General features: G+C 48.4%; 1 protein-coding gene across 1 annotated transcript in view; it reads left to right on the top strand.

Moving 5' to 3' along the window:
* The first annotated feature begins 20,699 nt into the window (after positions 1-20,699).
* Positions 20,700-24,957, top strand: part of LOC133126747 (vasoactive intestinal polypeptide receptor 1-like) — a 51,546-nt gene continuing 47,288 nt past the window's right edge. The window contains exon 1 of the mRNA XM_061239081.1: positions 20,700-20,861. Within this exon, the coding sequence (XP_061095065.1) occupies positions 20,700-20,861 (162 nt within the window). The remainder of the gene's footprint in view (positions 20,862-24,957) is intronic.

Here is a 24,957-nt window from a genome sequence, read left to right as displayed (position 1 = left end):
CTTTCCAGACATAAATCAGACCTCCAAGTAGACGGTGATTATCTAACACGTGGGACGTCTGTCGGAGGGAGATGTTTTCCATGTCGCATCTCGCCACGTTTGCAACAGGAAACAGGAAGAGCAGATGACACTGGTCTGAAGTGCCACGTTTCCCAGTGACGCGCTGTGTAAGCAGCGTGTGAATCATCTCGACAACACTGTGCACATGAACGCGTGTGCGCTATGGTGTCATCTAAACCCGAACGTGCCACACTGATGAAGCAGCGATATTAAACACGGTAACCTTAATCAGCAGACTTTTAGCGCATCTCCTGATTGCATCCCTCAAAGTACTTTTTTTCCTTTTGGCTTCCTCCATCCGATCGCAATTTGTGAAGTACTGTATGTAGAAGCAAGCTCGTTCGCAGTTCTGCTCATGTTACTTTCTGAAAGAGAATCCTGGTAAAATGAGGTTCATTACAACCATCTGCCAATCTAACTATCCCCCACATCTGATTGGCTAGACAATCCCTGCAATCTCCGCCCTCTTCCAAAGTTCCCTGGTCTCAGGAGACCCACCTGATGAAACAAAAAAAATGTGGAAGAAAAAAAAGAAAAAAAAAGACCTTTGTTTACACAATATTACACACAGAACAAGGACACACTGTGTCATTGATGCAAAGCATCATGCGTGCTAATACCGCCCCCCTCCCCCCTTGTGGAGAATCTTCAGCCGGCTGAACTGTGCGAGTGAGTGAGTGAGTGAGTGAGTGAGTGAGTGTGTGGGCACAATAAGAATGAGAGAAGCCAGGTCCATGAGTTCTGTCACATCTAAAAAAAATAATAATAAAGAAATTACATTCAAACGGAGCATGTCACTCAAAATCTGTTCTCATTGCCATCATCACAGACACACCTGTCCTGATCACTGTGGTCCTCCTGTATCTCAGGTCTGTGTTGCAGTCTTGGCACACTGGTCTGCTTCACGCCCCTCTCCCAGTCTGTGCAGTCCACACACCGTACCCCAGGGGGCGCACTCGGATACGATGAGCACAAACACTCACAGAGTCCAACACTCCCGTGACTGGAAAAACATTGTCTGTTTGTTTTCCACGTATGCATATCACCAATTATAAGGTGTGTTGGAGTTTATAAGTGCGCAAGCGTTTTTTTTTGGATTATTATCTACGTATGATCTCAGCCCAGCAGATTATATCTGGATGTGTGTACGATTAGTTAGAAACTGCAGAAACGGACAGAACGTTTGCTGTGCCATTTGTTTTTTTTTAAAATTTTGCTTCTGTCCTGAGATTAGTAAAAGTCCTGCCCAGTATTTTGTTCCAGTCACCTGGATTTGCTCATTGGCACAGTTCTTCAGCCAACAGGTGGAACTGATGAGTGAAATCAGCCGGGCTGAGTTCATGTGTGGAGGAATCACATGGCAGCACTTTTACTTCATGACGTCTGGACTCCCCACTCCTGCCTGTAAGGCTGGTCGCAGTGCAGAGTCATCAGGGGGTACATCTGTGTGAAGATCTCTCACGGACCTCCCAGAGTCCGACTGCGGGCACGATGGAGGGGGTGACTCACCTCGAACAACGCCAACACGCGGCCCACGCCAGGGCCAGGCCCCGCGGCCGTTTCGCCACGAGCGCTTCCGCCATTTTGCTCAGCCAATCACACCATGGAAAGATGAGCCGACCGCTCAGGTTTTCATTTCTGAACACTGCTGGCAGGAGCACATTACACTACATCACATTAGGTCACATTACATTACACTACATCACATTAGATCACATTAGATCACATTACATTACACTACATCACATTAGATCACATTAGATCACATTACATTACACTACATCACATTAGATCACATTAGATCACACTACATCACATTAGATCACATTAGATCACATTACATTACACTACATCACATTAGATCACATTAGATCACATTACATTACACTACATCACATTAGATCACATTAGATCACATTACATTACACTACATTACATTAGATCACATTAGATCACATTAGATCACATTACATTACACTACATCACATTAGATCACATTACATTACACTACATCATATTAGATCACATTACATTACACTACATTACATTACATTAGATCATATGAGATCACATTAGATCACATCACATTACATTACACTACATCACATTAGATCACATTAGATCACATTACACTGCATCACATTAGATCACATTACATTACATTACATTAGATCATATGAGATCACATTAGATCACATCACATTACATTACACTACATCACATTAGATCACATTAGATCACATTACATTACACTACATTACATTAGATCACATGAGATCGCATTAGATCACATTACATTACACTACATCATATTAGATCACATTACATCACATTAGATTACACTACATCACATTAGGTCACATTAGATCACATTGCACTACATTACATTAGATCACATTACATTACACTACATCATATTAGATCACATTAGATCACATTAGATTACACTACATTACATTATATTACATACATTAGATTACATACATTACATAACATTAGATCACATTACATTACATCACATTAATTACATGACATTACATTACATTACAAGGCTTTTAGCAGACGCTCTTATCCAGAGCGACGTACAACGAAGTGCAGATCAAACACAAGTACAAGCGTGAAGAGGACCTGAGAGGACAGTACAGTTCCGAGTCCTCGTGTTAACATACAGATAATCAGAACCCTTGAAGAGTATAATCAACTTCCAAACTAGCATACCACAGTTGGCAGCTAGAATACCTCTAGAATACCCTGAGTACAACAATACTATATATATACATATATATATATATATATATAAAACTATATATAAGTGACATTATAATCTATGGCATGGTGGTGAGGTAGGGAGGGAAAGGTGCAGCCTGACGAGATGAGTCTTCAGTCTGAGCTTGAAAGAGACTCCGCTGTTCTGACATCCACAGGAAGGTCATTCCACCACCGTGGGGCCAGCACAGACAGCAGTCGTGAGTGAGAAGTGCAGGTGTGGCGATGGGGGAGGTGCCAGGCGTCCCGAAGTAGGGGAACAGAGGGGTCTGGCTGGTGTGTACGTCCTTCATTATGATAAAGTGAAAGTCACGGTGAAATCAAAATGAGCTTTTTCCAAGTTTGTCAATTCCCACTAACCCCACAAACCTGTATGAAAGTACACATTTTATATATTTTCACGCCGAAGCTCTTCTCCCTCCACTTCCTGGAGAAGAAATAGCATTTCGATTTGACATCGTCGAGTGCCAGTGCAAATCAAATCGCCGATCAAATGTGAATTTTCTGCTCCCCTCCAATCAAAATCCTCTTACCGCGGAAGCGGGTGCTGCCCTAACTTCCGTTTCACTGTGACTTCACCATGCATCAGGTTACTAGATGTGAAATTCACAGAACAGCACCTCCTGCAGCACAGTGTCCCCATCACTGCACGAGGATGCAGGTTTTAGTAATTGGGGTCAAGAGAAGAGCGCCCCCATCTGGCCCACCAGCACAATGTCCAGCAGGAACCTGCTTTTCAAACCAGCGCCGCCCCATTTCAGCCTCACCCAATCGGCAGGAACAGCGAAAGTCGATTCCCTGTTGATTTCCACATAATGTGAAATCTCATGATGCAGTGACCATGTGACAGGCAGGGGTTGATTCCGCTCAGTTGTATTTACCACCGATAGGAAAATCCTGTGGTAAATATGATGTTATTAAATGCATATTTAAGTTGGTGCGTTTGGGCAGGAAAGCCAGTCAGCCAATCAGATTTCTGATTGATGACAGGGAACTAGACCTCCCTAGCCTCACAGAAAGACAGACAGACAGACAGACAGACAGAGTTTTGTTTTAAACCAGGCCCAGGATGGAGGACACACACTGAGTCAGTCCATTACGCAAGATTGTTCTGAAGTTCCCGTTCTGTCTCACCACCCTTACCTGAATCCACATAAGCATTTCCGTATTCAATGAGCTACAGTCCAGCTTCAACACGTTCATGATAGTTTTTTCTTTTTGAATCCATTTAGGAATGATGCATACATTTGAGGGCGGCACGGATGGTGCAGTGGGTAGCACTGCTGCTTCACAGCAAGGAGGTCCTGGGTTCGAATCCTGGTCAGCCGGGGCCTCTCTGTGCGGAGTTTGCATGTTCTCCCTGTGTCTGCGTGGGTTTCCTCTGGGTACTCCGGTTTCCTCCCACAGTCCAAAGACATGCTGGTTAGGCTGATTGGAGAGTCTAAATTGCCCATAGGTATGAGTGTGTGAGTAAATGGTGTCTGTTCCCTGTGATGGACTGGCGACCTGTCCCGGGTGTATTCCTGCCTTTCACCCAATGTATGCTGAGAAAGGCTCCAGCCCCCCTGCGACCATGTTCAGGATAAGCGGGTTAAGATAATGGATGGATGGATGGATCCTTTTAGGAATGACACATACGTTTGTCTCAGCCATTTCCTTTGACGCCAATAATGTAAGTAAACGTTTTTTGAGAACTGTTAAGTGAATAAATTCAGCCGTAACCCAAAGAGCTGCAAATATTTGATGTGTGTCTCACTAGCCACACTCTTGCCCTTATCAACAGGATATGGCCGCGGGATTAAGGCTTCTGACAATGACACAGTCCAGGTATCTGTCACTAAAAAAGGCACCAGGAAAAAGGGCTCCATCTCAGGCTTTATGGGGGCAAATGTACTCACAGCTGTAAATACTGTTATTTCACTGCACATAAATGACAATACGTGTGTAGCAAACTGAGTTTTACTAGAATAGAAAAAAAAAAAAAATTCCCCTGGGCCAAAGCTTCTGTTAAATGAAAGCCCATTCCGGAAAATTTATTTCATGGATAAATAAGTTTGAATTCTGCGTTTCTTATTTAGTGTTCACTTTCTGGCCCCATCACTTTGAATTGCGCATGTTTTGACGTACTGACATTTAAGAGGCAGTGTTACTGTACACAGCGTGAGCTGCACTGTTCACACGGGAAAGATATGTGATGTATTAAGCGCTTCTGTCGTGAGACTATGGCAGTTTAGCTTATTTTAGTGCAGCGATCAGCAACTCACGGTCCTCGAGGGCCGAGAGTCAGGTGTGTTCACCCTCCCTTTACCTGGGAGTCAGGTGTACTCACCCTCCCTTTACCTGGGAGTCAGGTGTGTTCACCCTCCCTTTACCTGGGAGTCAGGTGTGCTCACCCTCCCTTTACCTGGGAGTCAGGTGTGAGGACAGTTGGGCCAATCAGCAGCACTAATTGCCCAGGGGGAAAGAAGACCAGGACTGGATTTGGTTTCAGGGGAAGCAGACTTGGCTGTGGTTCTGTCCGGTTCAGTCTGTCTCAGGCACACCTTTTATTTTTGCTGAGATTAAAAAGTGACCGTGAACTGCAGTGTCCAGCAATGTGCAAAGCAGAATGGCTGCACAGTAAAATGTTAGAGTTCAGTGTTAGATCAACTCTCACAGGGTAAGTATGGTCCCAGTTGGACTCATGTAATGCAGAATTGATTTACAGTAACACTGGATATATTACTGACTTGTGTACCGTTGAGTTCACTTACAGTAACACTGGAGTTTACTGGAGGCAGGCCAACCCAGGTCCTGCGAAGCTGCAGGTTAGGGACCCCAGCAGACCCTGTGGCTCTCCAGGACCAGGGCTAGGGACCCCAGCACACCCTACGGCTCTCCAGGACCAGGGTTGGGGACCCCAGTACACCCTACGGCTCTCCAGGACCAGGGTTAGGGACCCCAGCACACCCTACGGCTCTCCAGGACCAGGGTTAGGGACCCCAGCACACCCTACGGCTCTCCAGGACCAGGGTTAGGGACCCCAGCACACCCTACGGCTCTCCAGGACCAGGGGTGAGGACCCCAGCACACCCTGCGGCTCTCCAGGACTGTGGTTAGGGACCCCAGCACACCCTACGGCTCTCCAGGACCAGGGTTGGGGACCCCAGCACACCCTACGGCTCTCCAGGACCAGGGTTAGGGACCCCAGCACACCCTGCGGCTCTCCAGGACCAGGGGTGAGGACCCCAGCACACCCTGCGGCTCTCCAGGACTGTGGTTAGGGACCCCAGCACACCCTACGGCTCTCCAGGACCAGGGTTAGGGACCCCAGCACACCCTACGGCTCTCCAGGACCAGGGTTAGGGACCCCAGCACACCCTACGGCTCTCCAGGACTGTGGTTAGGGACCCCAGCACACCCTACGGCTCTCCAGGACTGTGGTTAGGGACCCCAGCACACCCTACGGCTCTCCAGGACCAGGAGTGAGGACCCCAGCACACCCTGCGGCTCTCCAGGACTGTGGTTAGGGACCCCAGCACACCCTACGGCTCTCCAGGACCAGGGTTAGGGACCCCAGCACACCCTACGGCTCTCCAGGACCAGGGTTAGGGACCCCAGCACACCCTGTGGCTCTCCAGGACCAAGGTTAGGGACCCCAGCACACCCTGTGGCTCTCCAGGACCAGGGTTAGGGACCCCAGCACACCCTACGGATCTCCAGGACTGTGGTTAGGGACCCCAGCACACCCTACGGCTCTCCAGGACTGTGGTTAGGGACCCCAGCACACCCTACGGCTCTCCAGGACCAGGGTTAGGGACCCCAGCACACCCTACGGCTCTCCAGGACCAGGGTTGGGGACCCCAGCACACCCTACGGCTCTCCAGGACTGTGGTTAGGGACCCCAGCACACCCTACGGCTCTCCAGGACCATGGTTAGGGACCCCAGCACACCCTACGGCTCTCCAGGACCAGGGTTAGGGACCCCAGCACACCCTACGGCTCTCCAGGACCAGGGTTAGGGACCCCAGCACACCCTACGGCTCTCCAGGACCGGGGTTAGGGACCCCAGCACACCCTACGGCTCTCCAGGACCAGGGTTAGGGACCCCAGCACACCCTACGGCTCTCCAGGACCGAGGTTAGGGACCCCAGCACACCCTACGGCTCTCCAGGACCAGGGTTAGGGACCCCAGCACACCCTACGGCTCTCCAGGACCATGGTTAGGGACCCCAGCACACCCTACGGCTCTCCAGGACCAGGGTTAGGGACCCCAGCACACCCTACGGCTCTCCAGGACCAGGGTTAGGGACCCCAGCACACCCTACGGCTCTCCAGGACCAGGGTTAGGGGCCCCAGCACACCCTACGGCTCTCCAGGACCAGGGTTAGGGACCCCAGCACACCCTACGGTTCTCCAGGACCAGGGTTAGGGACCCCAGCACACCCTACGGCTCTCCAGGACCAGGGTTAGGGACCCCAGCACACCCTACGGCTCTACAGGACCAGGGTTGGGGACCCCAGCACACCCTACGGCTCTCCAGGACCGTGGTTAGGGACCCCAGCACACCCTACGGCTCTCCAGGACCATGGTTAGGGACCCCAGCACACCCTACGGCTCTCCAGGACCAGGCTTAGGGACCCCAGCACACCCTACGGCTCTCCAGGACCAGGGTTAGGGACCCCAGCACACCCTACGGCTCTCCAGGACCGTGGTTAGGGACCCCAGCACACCCTACGGCTCTCCAGGACCAGGGTTAGGGACCCCAGCACACCCTACGGCTCTCCAGGACCAGGGTTAGGGACCCCAGCACACCCTACGGCTCTCCAGGACCAGGGTTGGGGACCCCAGCACACCCTACGGCTCTCCAGGACCAGGGTTAGGGACCCCAGCACACCCTGCGGCTCTCCAGGACCAGGGGTGAGGACCCCAGCACACCCTGCGGCTCTCCAGGACTGTGGTTAGGGACCCCAGCACACCCTACGGCTCTCCAGGACCAGGGTTAGGGACCCCAGCACACCCTACGGCTCTCCAGGACCAGGGTTAGGGACCCCAGCACACCCTACGGCTCTCCAGGACTGTGTTTAGGGACCCCAGCACACCCTACGGCTCTCCAGGACTGTGGTTAGGGACCCCAGCACACCCTACGGCTCTCCAGGACCAGGAGTGAGGACCCCAGCACACCCTGCGGCTCTCCAGGACTGTGGTTAGGAACCCCCCCCCCCCCACGGCTCTCCAGGACCAGGGTTAGGGACCCCAGCACACCCTACGGCTCTCCAGGACCAGGGTTAGGGACCCCAGCACACCCTGTGGCTCTCCAGGACCAGGGTTAGGGACCCCAGCACACCCTGTGGCTCTCCAGGACCAGGGTTAGGGACCCCAGCACACCCTACGGCTCTCCAGGACTGTGGTTAGGGACCCCAGCACACCCTACGGCTCTCCAGGACTGTGGTTAGGGACCCCAGCACACCCTACGGCTCTCCAGGACCAGGGTTGGGGACCCCAGCACACCCTACGGCTCTCCAGGACCAGGGTTAGGGACCCCAGCACACCCTACGGCTCTCCAGGACCAGGGTTAGGGACCCCAGCACACCCTACGGCTCTCCAGGACCAGGGTTAGGGACCCCAGCACACCCTACGGCTCTCCAGGACCAGGGTTAGGGACCCCAGCACACCCTACGGCTCTCCAGGACCAGGGTTAGGGACCCCAGCACACCCTACGGCTCTCCAGGACTGTGGTTAGGGACCCAAGCACACCCTACGGCTCTCCAGGACCAGGGTTAGGGACCCCAGCACACCCTACGGCTCTCCAGGACCGTGGTTAGGGACCCCAGCACACCCTACGGCTCTCCAGGACCAGGGTTAGGGACCCCAGCACACCCTACGGCTCTCCAGGACCAGGGTTAGGGACCCCAGCACACCCTACGGCTCTCCGGGGTCGGCCACCCCTGCTGCACGGCGTACTGCTGGACGACCCGTGTGATCGGCATGGTTTATGAGTTTTCCCCGGGATGAGCGCTGGGAGCCTATTGGAGCGCTGGGAGCCGATTGGAGCGCTGGGAGCAGATTGGAGCGCTGGGAGCCGATTGGAGTGCTGGGAGCAGATTGGAGCGCTGGGAGCAGATTGGAGCGCTGGGAGCAGATTGGAGCGCTGGGAGCAGATTGGAGCGCTGGGAGCAGATTGGAGCGCTGGGAGCAGATTGGAATGCGGGAGCCGGAGTGGAGGCTGTCTCCATGCAGTTCCTCCCGCTTTCATCTCTTTCAAACGGGAGGTTTGTAAGGAGGAGGCTTTTGATCGCGACGCACATGACTTTCTCCGCGTGCACCCATTCCCCGCTGTGAAATCAGCGGCCGCCGCTGTCGTCCGTCTCGTTCTGCCTGATGTGGGTTCGCTGACCGAAGAGGTGAACGTTTGTAAACATTGAAGCGTTATATCAACGCTCAGTTTCACTGAACAGCAGCACTTATTTACCATTTATTCACCATGCTGAGCGAGCCAGTGTAAAATACAAGCCTGTGTTGTTGCTGATAAGTTTTTAGATTTCCAGTATTTTTATTTCTCAAAATAAGGAAACCAATTTTTTTTTTTTTTATACTCCAGAATGGTTTGGTTAATTCCTTTCATTAACCCGTATGAGAACTATGATTCCAAGATGATTCTCAATCTCCCCGTCTCCTTCTCCATCTTTCTTTATCCATCTCTCCTTCTCCATCTCTCCTTCTCCATCTCTCCTTCTCCATCTCTCTTTCTCTCCTTCTCCATCTCTGCGTTTGTCCACACAGCAGCCTGTAGCCTAGTCGCAAAGGCGCATGACTGAGACCCAGAAGGTTTGGTGGTTCAAGTCCCGCTGTAACCACTATAAGATCAGTGCGGCTGTTTGGGCCCTTGAGCAAGGCCCTTAACCCCACACTGCTCCAGGAGGAATTGTCCCCTGCTTAGTCTAATCAGCTTTAAGCTGCCTTTGATAAAAGCATCAGCTAAATAACTAATTATAATTTGTGTAACGCCTCCACATCTGCTGCGGACTCCACACAAGAGAGAAGGGCTGGGTTCAGTTCCAAACTGTGTGCTTTATTCCCGGTGTTCCCTTACCTTCCCGTGAGAATCCCCAAATTATCAGGGTGAAATATGGAGGCCAAGTATGAAGGTATGAAGTATGAAAGGCGGTAAATAAACAGCAATTATATTCCCTCCCCCCTTGTTGCTCCTCCCTTCCACCAAGGGTATAAAATTATTCCGGGAAGAAGGGAAATCCGATAATGCAATGGTAAATGGTTGGAATTTATATAGCGCCTTTATCCAAAGCACTGTACAATTGATGCTTCTCATTCACCCATTCATACACACACTCACACACCGATGGCAATTGGCTGCCATGCAAGGCGCCGACCAGCTCATCAGGAGCATTTGGGGGTTAGGTGTCTTGCTCAGGGACACTTCGACACAGCCCGGGCAGGGGATCGAACCAGCAACCCTCCAACTGCCAGACGACTGCTCTCACTGCCTGAGCCAATGAGACGACTGCTCTTACTGCCTGAGCCAATGAGACGGCTGCTCTTACTGCCTGAGCCATGTCGCCCCGTATGTTTCATGCATGAAGAAGAGAAGAGCGAATTAGGAAGAGGTGATCTTTTTTGTAGGATGAGTTTGTGATTTTTTGGGAAGAATTCATGAGTGCATGCTGAGGGATGGGATGGGATGGGATGGGATGGGATGGGATGGGAGGGGGAACAAGAACTGAGAATTTACCTTTGTCAGATGGTTTAGCCTACTTGTTTTTTGTTTGTGTTCTTGAGTGAGGTTTAAGAAATTCTCACTGGTGTTTAATAAGACCGGCTGGTGTGTTTCTATTTTCACAAAAAAAAAAGAAAAGTGAGTGGTTGCTATGAAGTATTCATGAACAGGAGCTGGGGTTACTATAGAGCACTTCCTGTATAGGCTGTGAGAGCAGTCCACCTGTTAAGTTTACTTGTTGCACGTCACAAAATGGCGGTCAGGAAATACCTCCCTGGAGGGAAGACGGCAGCGGAATGGAATGAGTTAAAGTAGAATCAAAACCCAGCCATGATTAGCGCTATGAAATAAAGAGCAAGTTCAACAGCCAAGGGAACCAATCACGCTCTCGCCAAATCTCGGCGGGTGACATTACATTCAGTAATGAATGTTGCGCTAACTCACGTCGCTGAACTCTGCCACGCCGACGCTCCCGAGGCAAACGTCGTCCTGTTCGCTCGCGCGGTAAAGCCTCCCATACGCGCGCACAGTCGTTGGATTGCCAACTTCCCCATGCAGTGTCCCGTGGGCAAATGTAGGTGATTAATTGCAGTGTAATATCCATATGCTATTCAGATTATCATAGATAAGCCACATCCGTGTAGGCATCACACAAGTGCCGTGAGAGTTCAACTGTGCACACAGGCTCGCCAATAAAAAATTATTAAGTACGCAACGGTTGCCATGATACAAGTTTATCACTGATTGGAATCGGCTGCCAAGATGGAGATTCCGTCAGGCGAGACGGTGCACAGTACCAGGCATGTACAGCAATGTAACAAGTCATAAAACATGAACAAGAAAAGGTGCACAAAGGGTCTGTGTAACGTTAAAACATTAAACCCAGGAGAAATGTCTGATTGGTAACACTGTGCCCTTCACAATCGGACCCGTCACATTAGCAGATTGAGAATTACCACACAAGGTTAGTTATCAGCACGCTGTCTATGTTGTTTATACGGGGGAGTGTGCAGTGCATCGTTGCGTCGCCTCATATTGAGATTTATATGACCACCCTAGCTTCCTTCGAAGTAACACGTTTGCCAATATTATTCGTTGGGCTGACAATTTAGCATGATTATTATTTTTTTTGTATTCAATGTTTCTACAATGTGTCGGTACTTTTTTTTTTTTTTTACAGTTTAGTTCATTTTTATTATGTGCGTAACTGCGTATGGTTGCACGCGCGTGTGGTGGTGGGGTGTGAGAGTATGTCTATCGTCTCGTCCTCGAGCTGTTAATTATGTACTTAAATGTTTACTCAACTAGCTAACTTATCTATCACGATGTAGTCCGCGAACGCATCCAACGAGTTCGCAGCTGTGGGAACAACCGGCAAATTACTTTAATAAAATGGCAGCGATGTTGACCGCCGGGACTAACCCGGGCTGAATAACCTCGCTCCACACATGCAGGGCCGTATACAGTGCATACCGCATAAACTCGTGCCTTACATTAAGTAAGCTACGCGGAGCTAGTGGCCACGTTTCCTTCGTCCCTAATACGCTCGTTTAATCGAAAAGGTTGGGTAAGGGACCGTCAATAAAGCAATGGTGATTATCACGGCGTTAAATCACCTGCCCCAGAGCTGGGTTACTGAGACCAACGGACTCCCCGGCGGACGGTGATCCAACCTGGCAGGAGAAGAGCTCCGTCTGTGCTCCAGCTCGACTGGCCTGCTTTTACGCTAACCTTTTTCTCTTTTTTTTTTGTTACTCAAATGTCTTCGTCGTTTATTTATAGCACGCGAGTATACTAAAAGAGAAACACGTCACGAAATTCCCTAAGCGGCTGACGAACAAGACAAACACATATCGGGTGAGATAAATTACAAGAGCGATATTCCGAAAAATAACTAAATAGTACTTAAAAAGACGAAGAGACAACACCTGTCAACATTTGCCTGCAATGTCTCCGGCTCTCGGGCCTTATCTTCGTAGCCTCTGGATGGACTCTGCAATTTCTTTGATAAATATCAGAACACAGTGCATCTCTTTCTCATTATGAAACAGGTGCACGTTACCTGGCACCTGGACCAGTCTGGCTTTAAAACGCAGAGTTTAAACCGTAACAGAAGCATTATAAGCAGAAGTTATTTATTCGTTTTTAGGTTGAAACATTGCAGGCCACTGAGTTAATAAAAACATTTTTTTTTACATAGTACCCGTTGGGTATATCCTGAAACAATTCAGGTTAGGTACCTGAATCTAACCTGCAACCTTTAAGGGACGTAACTTAACCAGTATAGCCCGCGTTACTTATTTATTTATTTTACCAAAGAAATGTCGATTTAAAAAATGCTTTCAAGTTTTCCTTTTGTATTTCATATTTATATAAATCATACACACTGCAATGTGAGCTTGTTATCATTCTGTAAAAAAAAAAAAAAGAGAGAGAAGCTTGAGAAATAATGACAAAACGGGAAAAAAAAAATTCCGTGGGAAGGAAAACAGCAGTGTACAGTGTCGCCCTTAAGACGGATAATTAAGAAAAGCAGAAGACTTAAGGTCTCTGCACAGAGAGGAGGTCTTGATTGGAGATGAGAGGTTTCTGCCTGCCTGGCGCTTGTTTGTAAGTGTCATTTTCCAGGAAAGCATAATTGGTCTTAATGCATGGAAGAGAGCGCGCCGCTTGAGCGCTTTAATTAGCCGCGAGACGCCGGAGTTACCGGGTCGCCTGTATTCGGTGGAGACGGCGAGCTCACCGTCGCAACCCGCACAACTCCACTGACCTCCGCCAACACCGCAAAGCCACACGGGTTTCAATTTTACGAATCTACGAATTAAGAAAGATAAGAATGCACACTGAACAGCGGAACAGAACCATTCAGCACACATAAGAATATAATATAAGAATAGTCGCAAAACACATTTTTACTCCATCATAGTTATTTAAATTCACCACTGCTTTCACATAATTCACCTTCTGCTATTTCCTATTGGATTCGTCCTACCTATGTTTTTATTCCTCCGACACTCTCGGGCCAAAATAACGAGAAGGGCGCGGCTGATATGAGGGTTTGGCTAGCCATGTCTGCCACCTCGTTCTCACCGGCGCAGTGGAGACCTGTGCAGAAGTCCTTTCCTGTCTCCCTCTTTAGCGGATGAACTAGAGCGCGTCCCCTTATCGACATTTCGCACAGGGGTCCAGCAGATTTCCGGGGAGATTTGCCAGGTGTCAACGTCAAACGACATCGGTAGCCCGGCGTGGAGGATTTTAGATGACTCACGTCTCCTGGTTACCTGCGGCTGGGGCGCGTCCCCGTTCGGCATTGTGAACACAAACGTTGGGCCGAGAGCTCCCGAGACAGTAGCGCGTGCATTTGGGAGCGTCGGCAAGAACCATTCACAGGACGATGCAGTGGTGTGGTTTGAAGTAGGTCCGCTAAAATGTCTGTTGGTTTCCCAAAAATAACCCCGATAAGCAATTCAATAGGCAAAACCAAGAAGGAATCTTATCGCTGGAATTCACCTGGCCAGTCTATTTCATGGGAGCAAAGTAGTTCCTTCATTTTGCAAATTCACTGTAGCCTATATTGCTTATCTACTGAAAATAACATTTAATTCACATTCACCTTGGTAATATACACACTGAGGCACTGTCCTCAACAGTTTGTAAGCATTTACCTACGCAGACACACACACACACACTCACACGCACCAACTCACACACACACTCACACACACACACACACACACTCTCTCACACACACACTCTCTCTCACACATACATACTGACATAAACACATGCACCCACACACTCTCTCTCTCACAAACACACACACACACACATTCCAAACTCATCATGTGATTGGTGGTCCAGTGTTCCTACAAGGTCATCTCCCATGAACTTCAGCATCAGAAGAGACTCCACTCTCCCACACAGGGCAGGGGGGCGGGGCCCACTCTCAGTCCCACAGCCCCCCCCTCCCCCCTCCCAGACAGCATGTGCTGGGTGTGCTGGGTGTGCTGGGTGTGACCCCATCTTACCCCCCCCACCCCCGTGAGTCCTGCAGTCAGCCGACTCCTGTCCCAGAACACCCCACTGCCCCCTCCGCTCTTCACCCGCCACGTTTCTGTTGTTTTGGGGGTTTTTTTTCTTCCTCCCCAGAGAGTCTAACGCTGGCAAACGCGCCGGCGCTTTTAGCCGGCCGACGGACCTGACCGAGCCCGTCGGCTCCGGTCCGCCGAAGACGCTTCTACATCGACAGCAGCAGCAGGCAAAAAAAACCAAAAAAAAAACAAAAAAAAACAAAAAAAAAAATGAATTTCAGAAAATAGAACAAGACAAATACGAACGTGATGCGTGTCGGCGAACCTGTGGCCCTCTCGAGAGAGAAAGCAGCCTCTCGGGAAAAGAAGCGAGTGCTTTTCTCATAAATAATATCATATTCCCACCCGTTCACTTCCACTGCCTCGCGATGCGCCATCTGTGCGCCCCGGGCGCCCCGCAACCAAAATATTTCAGCAGGACGGCGGGGGTCAGGCAGATCTGGAGGAATAAGAAGAGCCTGTGAGGGAGGTGTAGGGGTGGGGGGGGGTGGGGGGGGGGGGTCGGGTTTACCAAAACAACAGGAGGACCGCATTGTGTAAACAGCATTGTGTGGGAGGACGCCGAGATTGATGTGCTTCCAAAACAGTCCGTGTACACACAGTGAGGCCACTGCTCCGGCCCGGGGGGGGGGGGGGGGGCCTGAGGGGCGCTGTCTGACCTCTGACCCCCGTCTCTGTGTTTGGGCCGCTCTAATCCCTGCCCCTCTCGGGGTGACGCGTGGCCCGGCCCGGCCCGTTTCCATGGGCCCGGCCCGTTTCCATGGGCCCGGCCCGTTTCCATGGGCCCGGTGCGGCAGGACCGCGGTGCCGCCCCTGCTGTTTGCACACGTGAACAAACGCGCGCGGTTTACTCTTCAACAAAGAGCGGCGGCCCAGGACGTTCTCAAACAGCCCTTCTGCTTTTCTCCCGCCCGGGGCATCCATCACACCTGCAGCTCACCTGTGACCGGCCTGCCACTCTCACAGTCTCTCTGTGTGCACCTGCTGAGGCGCAGAGACTGACAACATGAGCCCAAAAGAGCCCAAACTGGTTCTGATGTGTTTCTGCAAACAGTCAGGTCCAAAGTGCGCTTCTGCTGGCTGGCACTCCCTCCTTTTAGAATCCGTCAAAACCACTCGGATCGAATGACGCTAGTTAAATCTGCAGACGCTGCGGCCCTCCAGGACTGGAGTTAAATCTGCAGACGCTGCGGCCCTCCAGGACTGGAGTTAAACCTGCAGACAGTGCGGCCCTCCAGGACTGGAGTTAAATCTGCAGACGCTGCGGCCCTCCAGGACTGGAGTTAAACCCGCAGACACTGCGGCCCTCCAGGACTGGAGTTAAACCCGCAGACACTGCGGCCCTCCAGGACTGGAGTTAAACCCGCAGACACTGCGGCCCTCCAGGACTGGAGTTAAACCTGCAGACACTGCGGCCCTCCAGGACTGGAGTTAAACCCGCAGACACTGCGGCCCTCCAGGACTGGAGTTAAACCCGCAGACACTGCGGCCCTGATGTGGCACAGTAGCTTTGCTCTGTTCTCCAGGCTTACTTCCCCTTTGACTGAAGGCCTTCCTCGTGACTACACTGGCGCTGAACCGGGCCCTGTGTCTGAACTCTTCCACAAACAAACGCACGCCCAGCTGTGTGAATGAGTGGCTCGGCCGAGCAGAAACCCACCGGCTCTGACTGACAGCGGCGACCGGCACGTGACGCACGCCAGATGGTGAGCACACAGTGGCTGAGCGCTGCAGCGGATCAGGTTCAATCTTCACTCTGTGCACTTACCGTATAACACTAACCTCGGCTCAATCTTCACTCTGTGCACTTACCGTATAACACTAACCTCGGCTCAATCTTCACTCTGTGCACTTACCGTATAACACTAACCTCGGCTCAATCTTCACTCTGTGCACTTACCGTATAACACTAACCTCGGTTCAATCTTCACTCTGTGCACTTACCGTATAACACTAACCTCGGCTCAATCTTCACTCTGTGCACTTACCGTATAACACTAACCTCGGCTCAGTCTTCACTCTGTGCACTTACCGTGTAACACTAATCTCGGCTCAGTCTTCACTCTGTGCACTTACCGTATAACACTAACCTCGGCTCAATCTTCACTCTGTGCACCTACCGTATAACACTAACCTCGGCTCAATCTTCACTCTGTGCACTTACCGTATAACACTAACCTCGGCTCAATCTTCACTCTGTGCACTTACCGTATAACACTAATCTCGGCTCAATCTTCACTGTGCACTTACCGTATAACACTAACCTCGGCTCAATCTTCACTCTGTGTACTTACCGTATAACACTAACCCCGCTGACTCCTTCACTCTGTGTACTTACCATATAACACTAACCTCGGCTCAATCTTCACTCTGTGTACTTACCGTGTAACACTAACCCTGCTGACTCCTTCACTCTGTGTACTTACCGTATAACACTAACCCCGCTGACTCCTTCACTCTGTGTACTTACCATATAACACTAACCTCGGCTCAATCTTCACTCTGTGCACTTACCGTATAACACTAACCTCGGCTCAATCTTCACTCTGTGTACTTACCGTGTAACACTAACCCTGCTGACTCCTTCACTCTGTGTACTTACCGTATAACACTAACCCCGCTGACTCGTTCACTCTGTGTACTTACCATATAACACTAACCTCGGCTCAATCTTCACTCTGTGCACTTACCGTATAACACTAACCTCGGCTCAATCTTCACTCTGTGCACTTACCGTATAACCCTAACCTCGGCTCAATCTTCACTCTGTGCACTTACCGTATAACACTAACCTCGGCTCAATCTTCACTCTGTGCACTTACCGTATAACCCTAACCTCGGCTGAATCTTCACTCTGTGCACTTACCGTATAACACTAACCTCGGCTCAATCTTCACTCTTTGCACTTACCGTATAACACTAACCTCGGCTCAATCTTCACTCTGTGTACTTACCGTATAACACTAACCTCGGCTCAATCTTCACTCTGTGCACTTACCGTATAACACTAACCTCGGCTCAATCTTCACTCTGTGCACTTACCGTATAACACTAACCTCGGCTCAATCTTCACTCTGTGCACTTACCGTATAACACTAACCTCGGCTCAATCTTCACTCTGTGTACTTACCGTGTAACACTAACCCTGCTGACTCCTTCACTCTGTGTACTTACCGTATAACACTAACCCCGCTGACTCGTTCACTCTGTGTACTTACCATATAACACTAACCTCGGCTCAATCTTCACTCTGTGCACTTACCGTATAACACTAACCTCGGCTCAATCTTCACTCTGTGCACTTACCGTATAACCCTAACCTCGGCTCAATCTTCACTCTGTGCACTTACCGTATAACACTAACCTCGGCTCAATCTTCACTCTGTGCACTTACCGTATAACCCTAACCTCGGCTCAATCTTCACTCTGTGCACTTACCGTATAACACTAACCTCGGCTCAATCTTCACTCTTTGCACTTACCGTATAACACTAACCTCGGCTCAATCTTCACTCTGTGTACTTACCGTATAACACTAACCTCGGCTCAATCTTCACTCTGTGCACTTACCGTATAACACTAACCTCGGCTCAATCTTCACTCTGTGTACTTACCGTATAACACTAACCTCGGCTCAATCTTCACTCTGTGTACTTACCGTATAACACTAATCTCGGCTCAATCTTCACTCTGTGTACTTACCGTATAACACTAACCTCGGCTCAATCTTCACTCTGTGTACTTACCGTATAACACTAACCCCGCTGACTCCTTCACTCTGTGTACTTACCATATAACACTAACCTCGGCTCAATCTTCACTCTGTGTACTTACCGTGTAACACTAACCCTGCTGACTCCTTCACTCTGTGTACTTACCGTATAACACTAACCCCGCTGACTCCTTCACTCTGTGTACTTACCATATAACACTAACCTCGGCTCAATCTTCACTCTGTGTACTTACCGTATAACACTAACCTCGCTGACTCCTTCACTCTGTGTACTTACCGTATAACACTAACCTCGCTGACTCCTTCACTCTGTGTACTTACCGTATAACACTAACCTCGCTGACTCCTTCACTCTGTGTACTTACCGTATAACAGAGCCAAAGGAGGGAGGACAGCAGAGTGCGTATGAGAGTGCGTATGAGAGTGTGTATCAGAGTGTGTATGAGAGTGTGTATGAGAGTGTGTATGAGAGTGCGTATGAGAGTGTGTATCAGAGTGCGTATCAGAGTGTGTATGAGAGTGCGTATGAGAGTGTGTATGAGAGTGTGTATGAGAGTGTGTATCAGAGTGCGTATCAGAGTGTGTATCAGAGTGTGTATCAGAGTGCGTATCAGAGTGTGTATGAGAGTGCGTATCAGAGTGTGTATGAGAGTGTGTATCAGAGTGTGTATGAGAGTGTGTATGAGAGTGTGTATGAGAGTGTGTATCAGAGTGTGTATGAGAGTGTGTATCAGAGTGTGTATGAGAGTGTATATCAGAGTGTGTATGAGAGTGTGTATGAGAGTGTGTATGAGAGTGTGTATCAGAGTGTGTATGAGAGTGTGTATGAGAGTGTGTATCAGAGTGTGTATGAGAGTGTGTATCAGAGTGTGTATGAGAGTGTATATCAGAGTGTGTATGAGAGTGTGTATCAGAGTGTGTATGAGAGTGCGTATGAGAGTGCGTATGAGAGTGTGTATCAGAGTGTGTATCAGAGTGCGTATCAGAGTGTGTTTCTCTTGTGGGGAGGATGGCAGGATGACCTTTCAGAGTGTGAGTCAGCCGTACCTCAGGGCCGTGTCTGACATTACACTAACATTACACTCACTGAGCTGGGCTGAGTCCTGCCTCCTTCAGGAGCCCCACTGCTCTCTCTCTCTCCCCTCTCTCTCTCCATCCCTTTCTCTCTCTCCCCCCTCTCTCTCATCCCTTTCTCTCTCTCTCTCCATCTCTCTCTCTCCCCTCTCTCTCTCTCTCCATCCCTTTCTCTCTCCCCCCCTCTCATCCCTTTCTCTCTCTCTCCATCTCTATCTCTCTCATCTCTCTCCATCTCTTTCCATCTCTTGCTCTCCATCTCTCTCTCCCCTCTCTCCTCTCTTCCTCTCCCTCTCTCTCCCCTCTCTCTCTCTCCCATCCCTTTCTCTCTCTCTCCCTCTCTCTCCCATCCCTTTCTCTCTCCCTCTCTCCATCTCTCCCTCCCTTTCTCTCTCTCTCCATCTCTCTCTCATCTCTCCATCTCTTTCCATTTCTTGCTCTCCATCTCTCCCCTCTCTCTCTCTCTCTCTCTCTCTCTCTGTCTCTCTCTCTCTCTCTCTCTCAGCTGCTCCCTTCTCCAAAACGCACAACCGTCTGTTTCACTGTGTTTGAAAAAAACGATACCCACACTGTATAAAAATGTATGTAAAATTACAGCAGTTTACTGGCAACTCTGCTGCCAGTCATTTACTGTAAAATTTGTTTTTAGAGGTTACGTGCCAACTCACAACCATGATTTTCAGATTGTTACTGTTATTACACCGCCACACTTAATTAAAAAAATGATTTATCGACGTATTATTGTAAAAAATGTACTGTACATTTTACAGACAAGTCTTTGTAATTAGCTGATTGGTCAAGTTCTAGGTTTAACAGAACCCTGTGAACCCATTAAAGGGTTCTTTGTCTGTTCTTTGTTCTTTGTTTTCACACTTCACACCTATGACAGATGGTTCCGTAATGAACTCAGGAGGGTTCCCCTACAGAATCAAGCCAAATATCCCTTTTTTTCCCCCTGAGAGTGATAGCCTCGTAAATGGACAACGCAGCGGATCCTGGCGACGCTAATCAGGCAAACGCACACATACTCCGAGCCCTCATGCACAACGAACAGCACTGGTAGCGTTATTCACACTCGCCTTTTGCTGGAAACGCACATTCTCCGCGCAGCCCCCCCATCCCCCCCCCCTTCATCCGACAGCAGACGCGCGGAGGATGCGGGGACGCGCGCCCGTATAAACTACAGCCTCGAGCGCGGCATCAGCTCTCCCCTTTCTGCACGCGGGTGTGCAGCCAGTCCGCCGCGGCGCGTTGATGCCAAATGTCGCTCAACTTCTGCGGCGCGAGGAAGGAGGTTCTCCGGCAAATCGAGGCAAATGCGTATAACAGGATCGAAAACTGTCAAGAGGACGTCCCTTCTGCCGACATCGCACACGCCGCGTTCCTATTCAGCGCGCGGGGTGAACTCAACAGGAGCTATTGCGTGCGTCACTCACTTTAAATTAGTTGGCTACTGGTGTAGCATACCTTTCGAAGGTTAATCAAATATTTACAATATAATTAATATTGTTATTATTTATTATTATTTCAACATCGTGAAGCTTCAACACGGACGTTTGCCTATTTATCACGGAAAAAAAGGATTATTAAGAGAAACCACCAAACAAAAAACATGAGACTCCGCGTTCAAACTTCATCGACGTCAAGACTGATGCAGCTGCTGTTCCATCTCTGGGTCCACCAGACCTTTTGGGAACTGGTAAGTGCTCACACGCACAAGCGAATCTTTTGTGACTATTCCTTTTCCAGAATTACATGTATCTCATTTGTGCTTGCGGAATTGGTCCTACGCGGGTATACCAATCAGATTAATGATTCATACGTCTGATAACATCACACAACGTTAGCACAGCAGCAATATAAGTCAAAGTTCGAGTCGGTGCGTGAAATACGACCAGGTTACGCGCCCTCGCGCTGTAATACACGCATGACAGTGTGCGGAAAAAAAGGCTGATGGAAAAAAGTTTGTAGTCTGCTGTAGCTATTTATTTCATTCCAAACAATGTCACACAACATCACATCGTACTTATTTTAGTTGCAATATAATCCATATCGGGTTGGAACCTGCAGCACAACACAATTAAGTAGTATGGATAATGATGAAATACTTTAAATATATTGTACAACATATTTGTCTGGCTACCACACGGTTTAGATGTGTCCTCTGTGTTGGTGCAAACAAAATTACAAAACAATTACGCTGGGCTAATTGCATGTCCGCTTATCTCCGGAAAAATAATTATTTGCCAGTACTGGAATAGGCTAATATAATCAATAGATTGCATCATACTGTGGAACATCGTGATTAGCTTTATCTTCATAATACTATGAAACCGGGAAATAAAGTATAATTAAATTATAATGTAAAAAAAAAAAAACTCTACAAACTCGGAGAAGCTCAAGACATGGCGCGTCAGACTCTGGTAACTTGGAGGGTAATTCGCATTACAGTGCACGGAGTTTGAGTTTGAACAACAATGCATGAGCCATCTGTCACTTATAAACAAACTCAACTCGGAAAATGTCAAGATGGCTAGCGGAAATCCCTATTTGACTTGCGTTACGAGATACGCTCGCAAACAACAAACTCCACTTAGGAATGTCTTGCTGAGGGTCCTAAGCTTCAACTGTAAACCATACCATATCCCTATTGATTGACACATGACGCTTGACATTGTTCAAATCGCCGAGGTCACCCTCTCACCTAAAGCACCGTAACACTGTAAATCCTCCACCTCTTATCTAATTGGTGGTATCGTTTCTGGCTTCCGCGCTTCGTCTTTAGCTCATTTTGGTCCGCTGTAAATGTTTAGAAAACAAAGAGCTTTTCTCCTCTTGTTTTGATTCTCGACTGACGAGCCGCCCAGTTGTGGGGCAGGTGTCCCACGCGGGAAGCATTGTGGCAGTTCGGGTTCTCCAGTCCGTCATCTAACGACGGCCTTTTTCGACGCAAAAACAGAGATTGACGAGTGCTCTCGTTCTGTAGTTGTAGACTCGGCGGAATCCAATTGATTATATTTCCAGCGAACAAGTAATGACAATCTGCTAAATGTGCCCATATTATGATCCACAATTAAATTTTTTTTTTTTTTTGCCTAGATGTAAGATTGTATCATGTGTAACATGTGGTGACTGTGTGGCCTACGAATAATTCCTATAATAACGCGATATGCATGTGAATACTTTAAAGCTGACAGTCTGCACTTTGACATCGTAGTCACGGATTCATATAGAATGTGCAGGAGCACGGGACCAGGACAACACACATGTCGTCACTGTATACAATGAACTGCATAATTTTGTGGACAGATACCTTTTTTCTTGATTTGGCTCTGTACTCCACAATTTGACATTTCACAGGTGGTTAAAGTGCAGATTTTCAGCTTTTATTAAATGCTTTTTTTTCATTTATAAATGTATTTCAGGGCAGCGTGATGTTTGAGACGTTAATTGTATGGAAAAGAAAGCAGTCATGCTTTTGTACTTCGTCGCTTCATCTTTGCATGGAATGACTGCTCGGGGTGCCTTTGCCATCCCCCGCTCCTGCTGGTGTCAGACGGGTTCTGGCCTTAAGACCTGCATGTGAAACGCATGTTCTGCTGGGTTCAGGTGGACTTCCAGTATCTGGAATCAAGACTAGACACTGAAAGCTCTTGTATACCTGCACCGTGCGACTGGAAACACTTGACCAATCAGGACCTGCCATGCCGTTTGTCCCAAGCATTATGGTGCCCTGAAATGGAGGAGGGGGACGGGGCCATTGTTTAGGGCCGTGTATAAAAAGTGCAGTAATTTCTACACGCAGTAATGAAGACCAAGCGTTTCAAAATAGCCTTTAATAATAGCTTAGATTTGCACTTTAATGATATGTGAATTGCTTAATTATTGTGGAGAACAGAGCCAGGCACAGAACAATTTGTTCTGGAGTCTTTTCACAAATATTAGATGGCAGCTTGGAGTCTTCGGAGTGAAGCTAGGATTACATTTTAAATGTTGCAATCATCATTTTAATGCTTCTAATTGTGGGATCCAGTTCTTTTTTTTTTGTACTGTGAAGTAAAACCATGCCATGACAAAATCTCTATTGTTGGAAATTTGGGAGACAGTTGACCTTTGCATTTGTTCATTTCGAAGGCATAATTATCTTAATTATTAATGAATAATTAACGTACAGAATGGAGAAACTCATGATGGAATGATTCAAATATAGACAGTCATGATGATGTTACAAGATGAGCAAATTCAAACCAAGCGATCAAATAACACAATTAAATGAATCTGATTGTATAATAAACATTTTTATGAACTTTTGTTTTATTAAAATGTAACTAAAGTAGAATTGAGACCATGAGTCCCGTAGCTGTTTATGGTTTAAAAATGAGTCACTTTTGCTGTACCATGTTTTTGGGGCTCAAGAGAATGTTTTTTTAGCTTTTGTGTGTAACGAGTGAAATCACACTCATGTTTCCCATAAAAATGCGCACAGCGATGTGTTCGTTGTTCATTAACTCTAAGTACAATCTACTCTAAACGAGCTTGTTTGTCACCGAAATGTTTACTGTGTCAGACAGTTAAATTCCCAATTGCCTCTGCGGATACGACTCTCCGCTGAGCTGTAACCCATATGCTTATGGTATGTGTGTTTGATGACAAACCCGATGTTTGTTTGCTGTTTGACTGCGGTTGAAATGGCGTGACCTTGTCTCGCCTCTCAGTTAACCCTCATTTTTGCTTCAGGAATTGAAAACTGTTTTTCGGCTGAAAAGCATTTTGGTTCTAATTATTTCAGTCCTATTTCAGTTTTACATTCAGTTATATGCAGGTAAATGGGCATTATGGACTGGAATACACACTGGCTGCACATTTACATAACAATCAAACAGGTGTGGTCTGTGTTTGACTCAGGGAGGTATATGGTAGCGGGTGTGGTGTGGTGTGTTTGACTCTGTGTTTTGACTCTATATGGTACCATCTCCTTGGGTCTTTCTGGGGGAGCCAACAGGACCATCACTGTGAGAAGCGCAGATGTACAGACTGACGCTGAGAGAGAAAGACAGAGGGAGCAAAGCAGGGAGACGGAAGTCTGAGCTGAGCTGTGAGCTGCAGTAAAATATCAGACATGCTGCTTACAGTGTTAAATCAACCCTACGCCAGAGTATATTTTACTCTGCGACAGTACATTCTCATCCCTTGTGGAATCACAGTTGAGTTAACACTGCATATTTTATTGGGTCGGATACGCCGTTTCTTTTGGAAGGAAATACCTTGCCGGGAAGGATTAACAGCTGCAGAAAAAACAGTGTGTTGTTCATTATGGGCTCAGCCAATGATGTTCTTGCTCGATTGCTGTGTAGCCAATGGTGCGTACGCTAGATAGTGTACAACCAATAGGATTGGTCATGTTCGTTGTTGTGCCCTGACATTAATCTCCAGAGTGTTTTTGGGAAGGAAGTTCCGGACTGCAAGATTGGTTTCCCAAAATCCAGTGCTCTGCTCTAGGGGAGTGACCTGAATGTGGT

The sequence above is a fragment of the Conger conger genome, chromosome 4 (genome assembly GCF_963514075.1).
Source record: "Conger conger chromosome 4, fConCon1.1, whole genome shotgun sequence".
Lineage (NCBI taxonomy): Eukaryota > Metazoa > Chordata > Actinopteri > Anguilliformes > Congridae > Conger > Conger conger.
The sequence above is the reverse complement of the archived record's forward strand: the minus strand, read 5'-3'. Positions and strand labels throughout refer to the sequence as shown.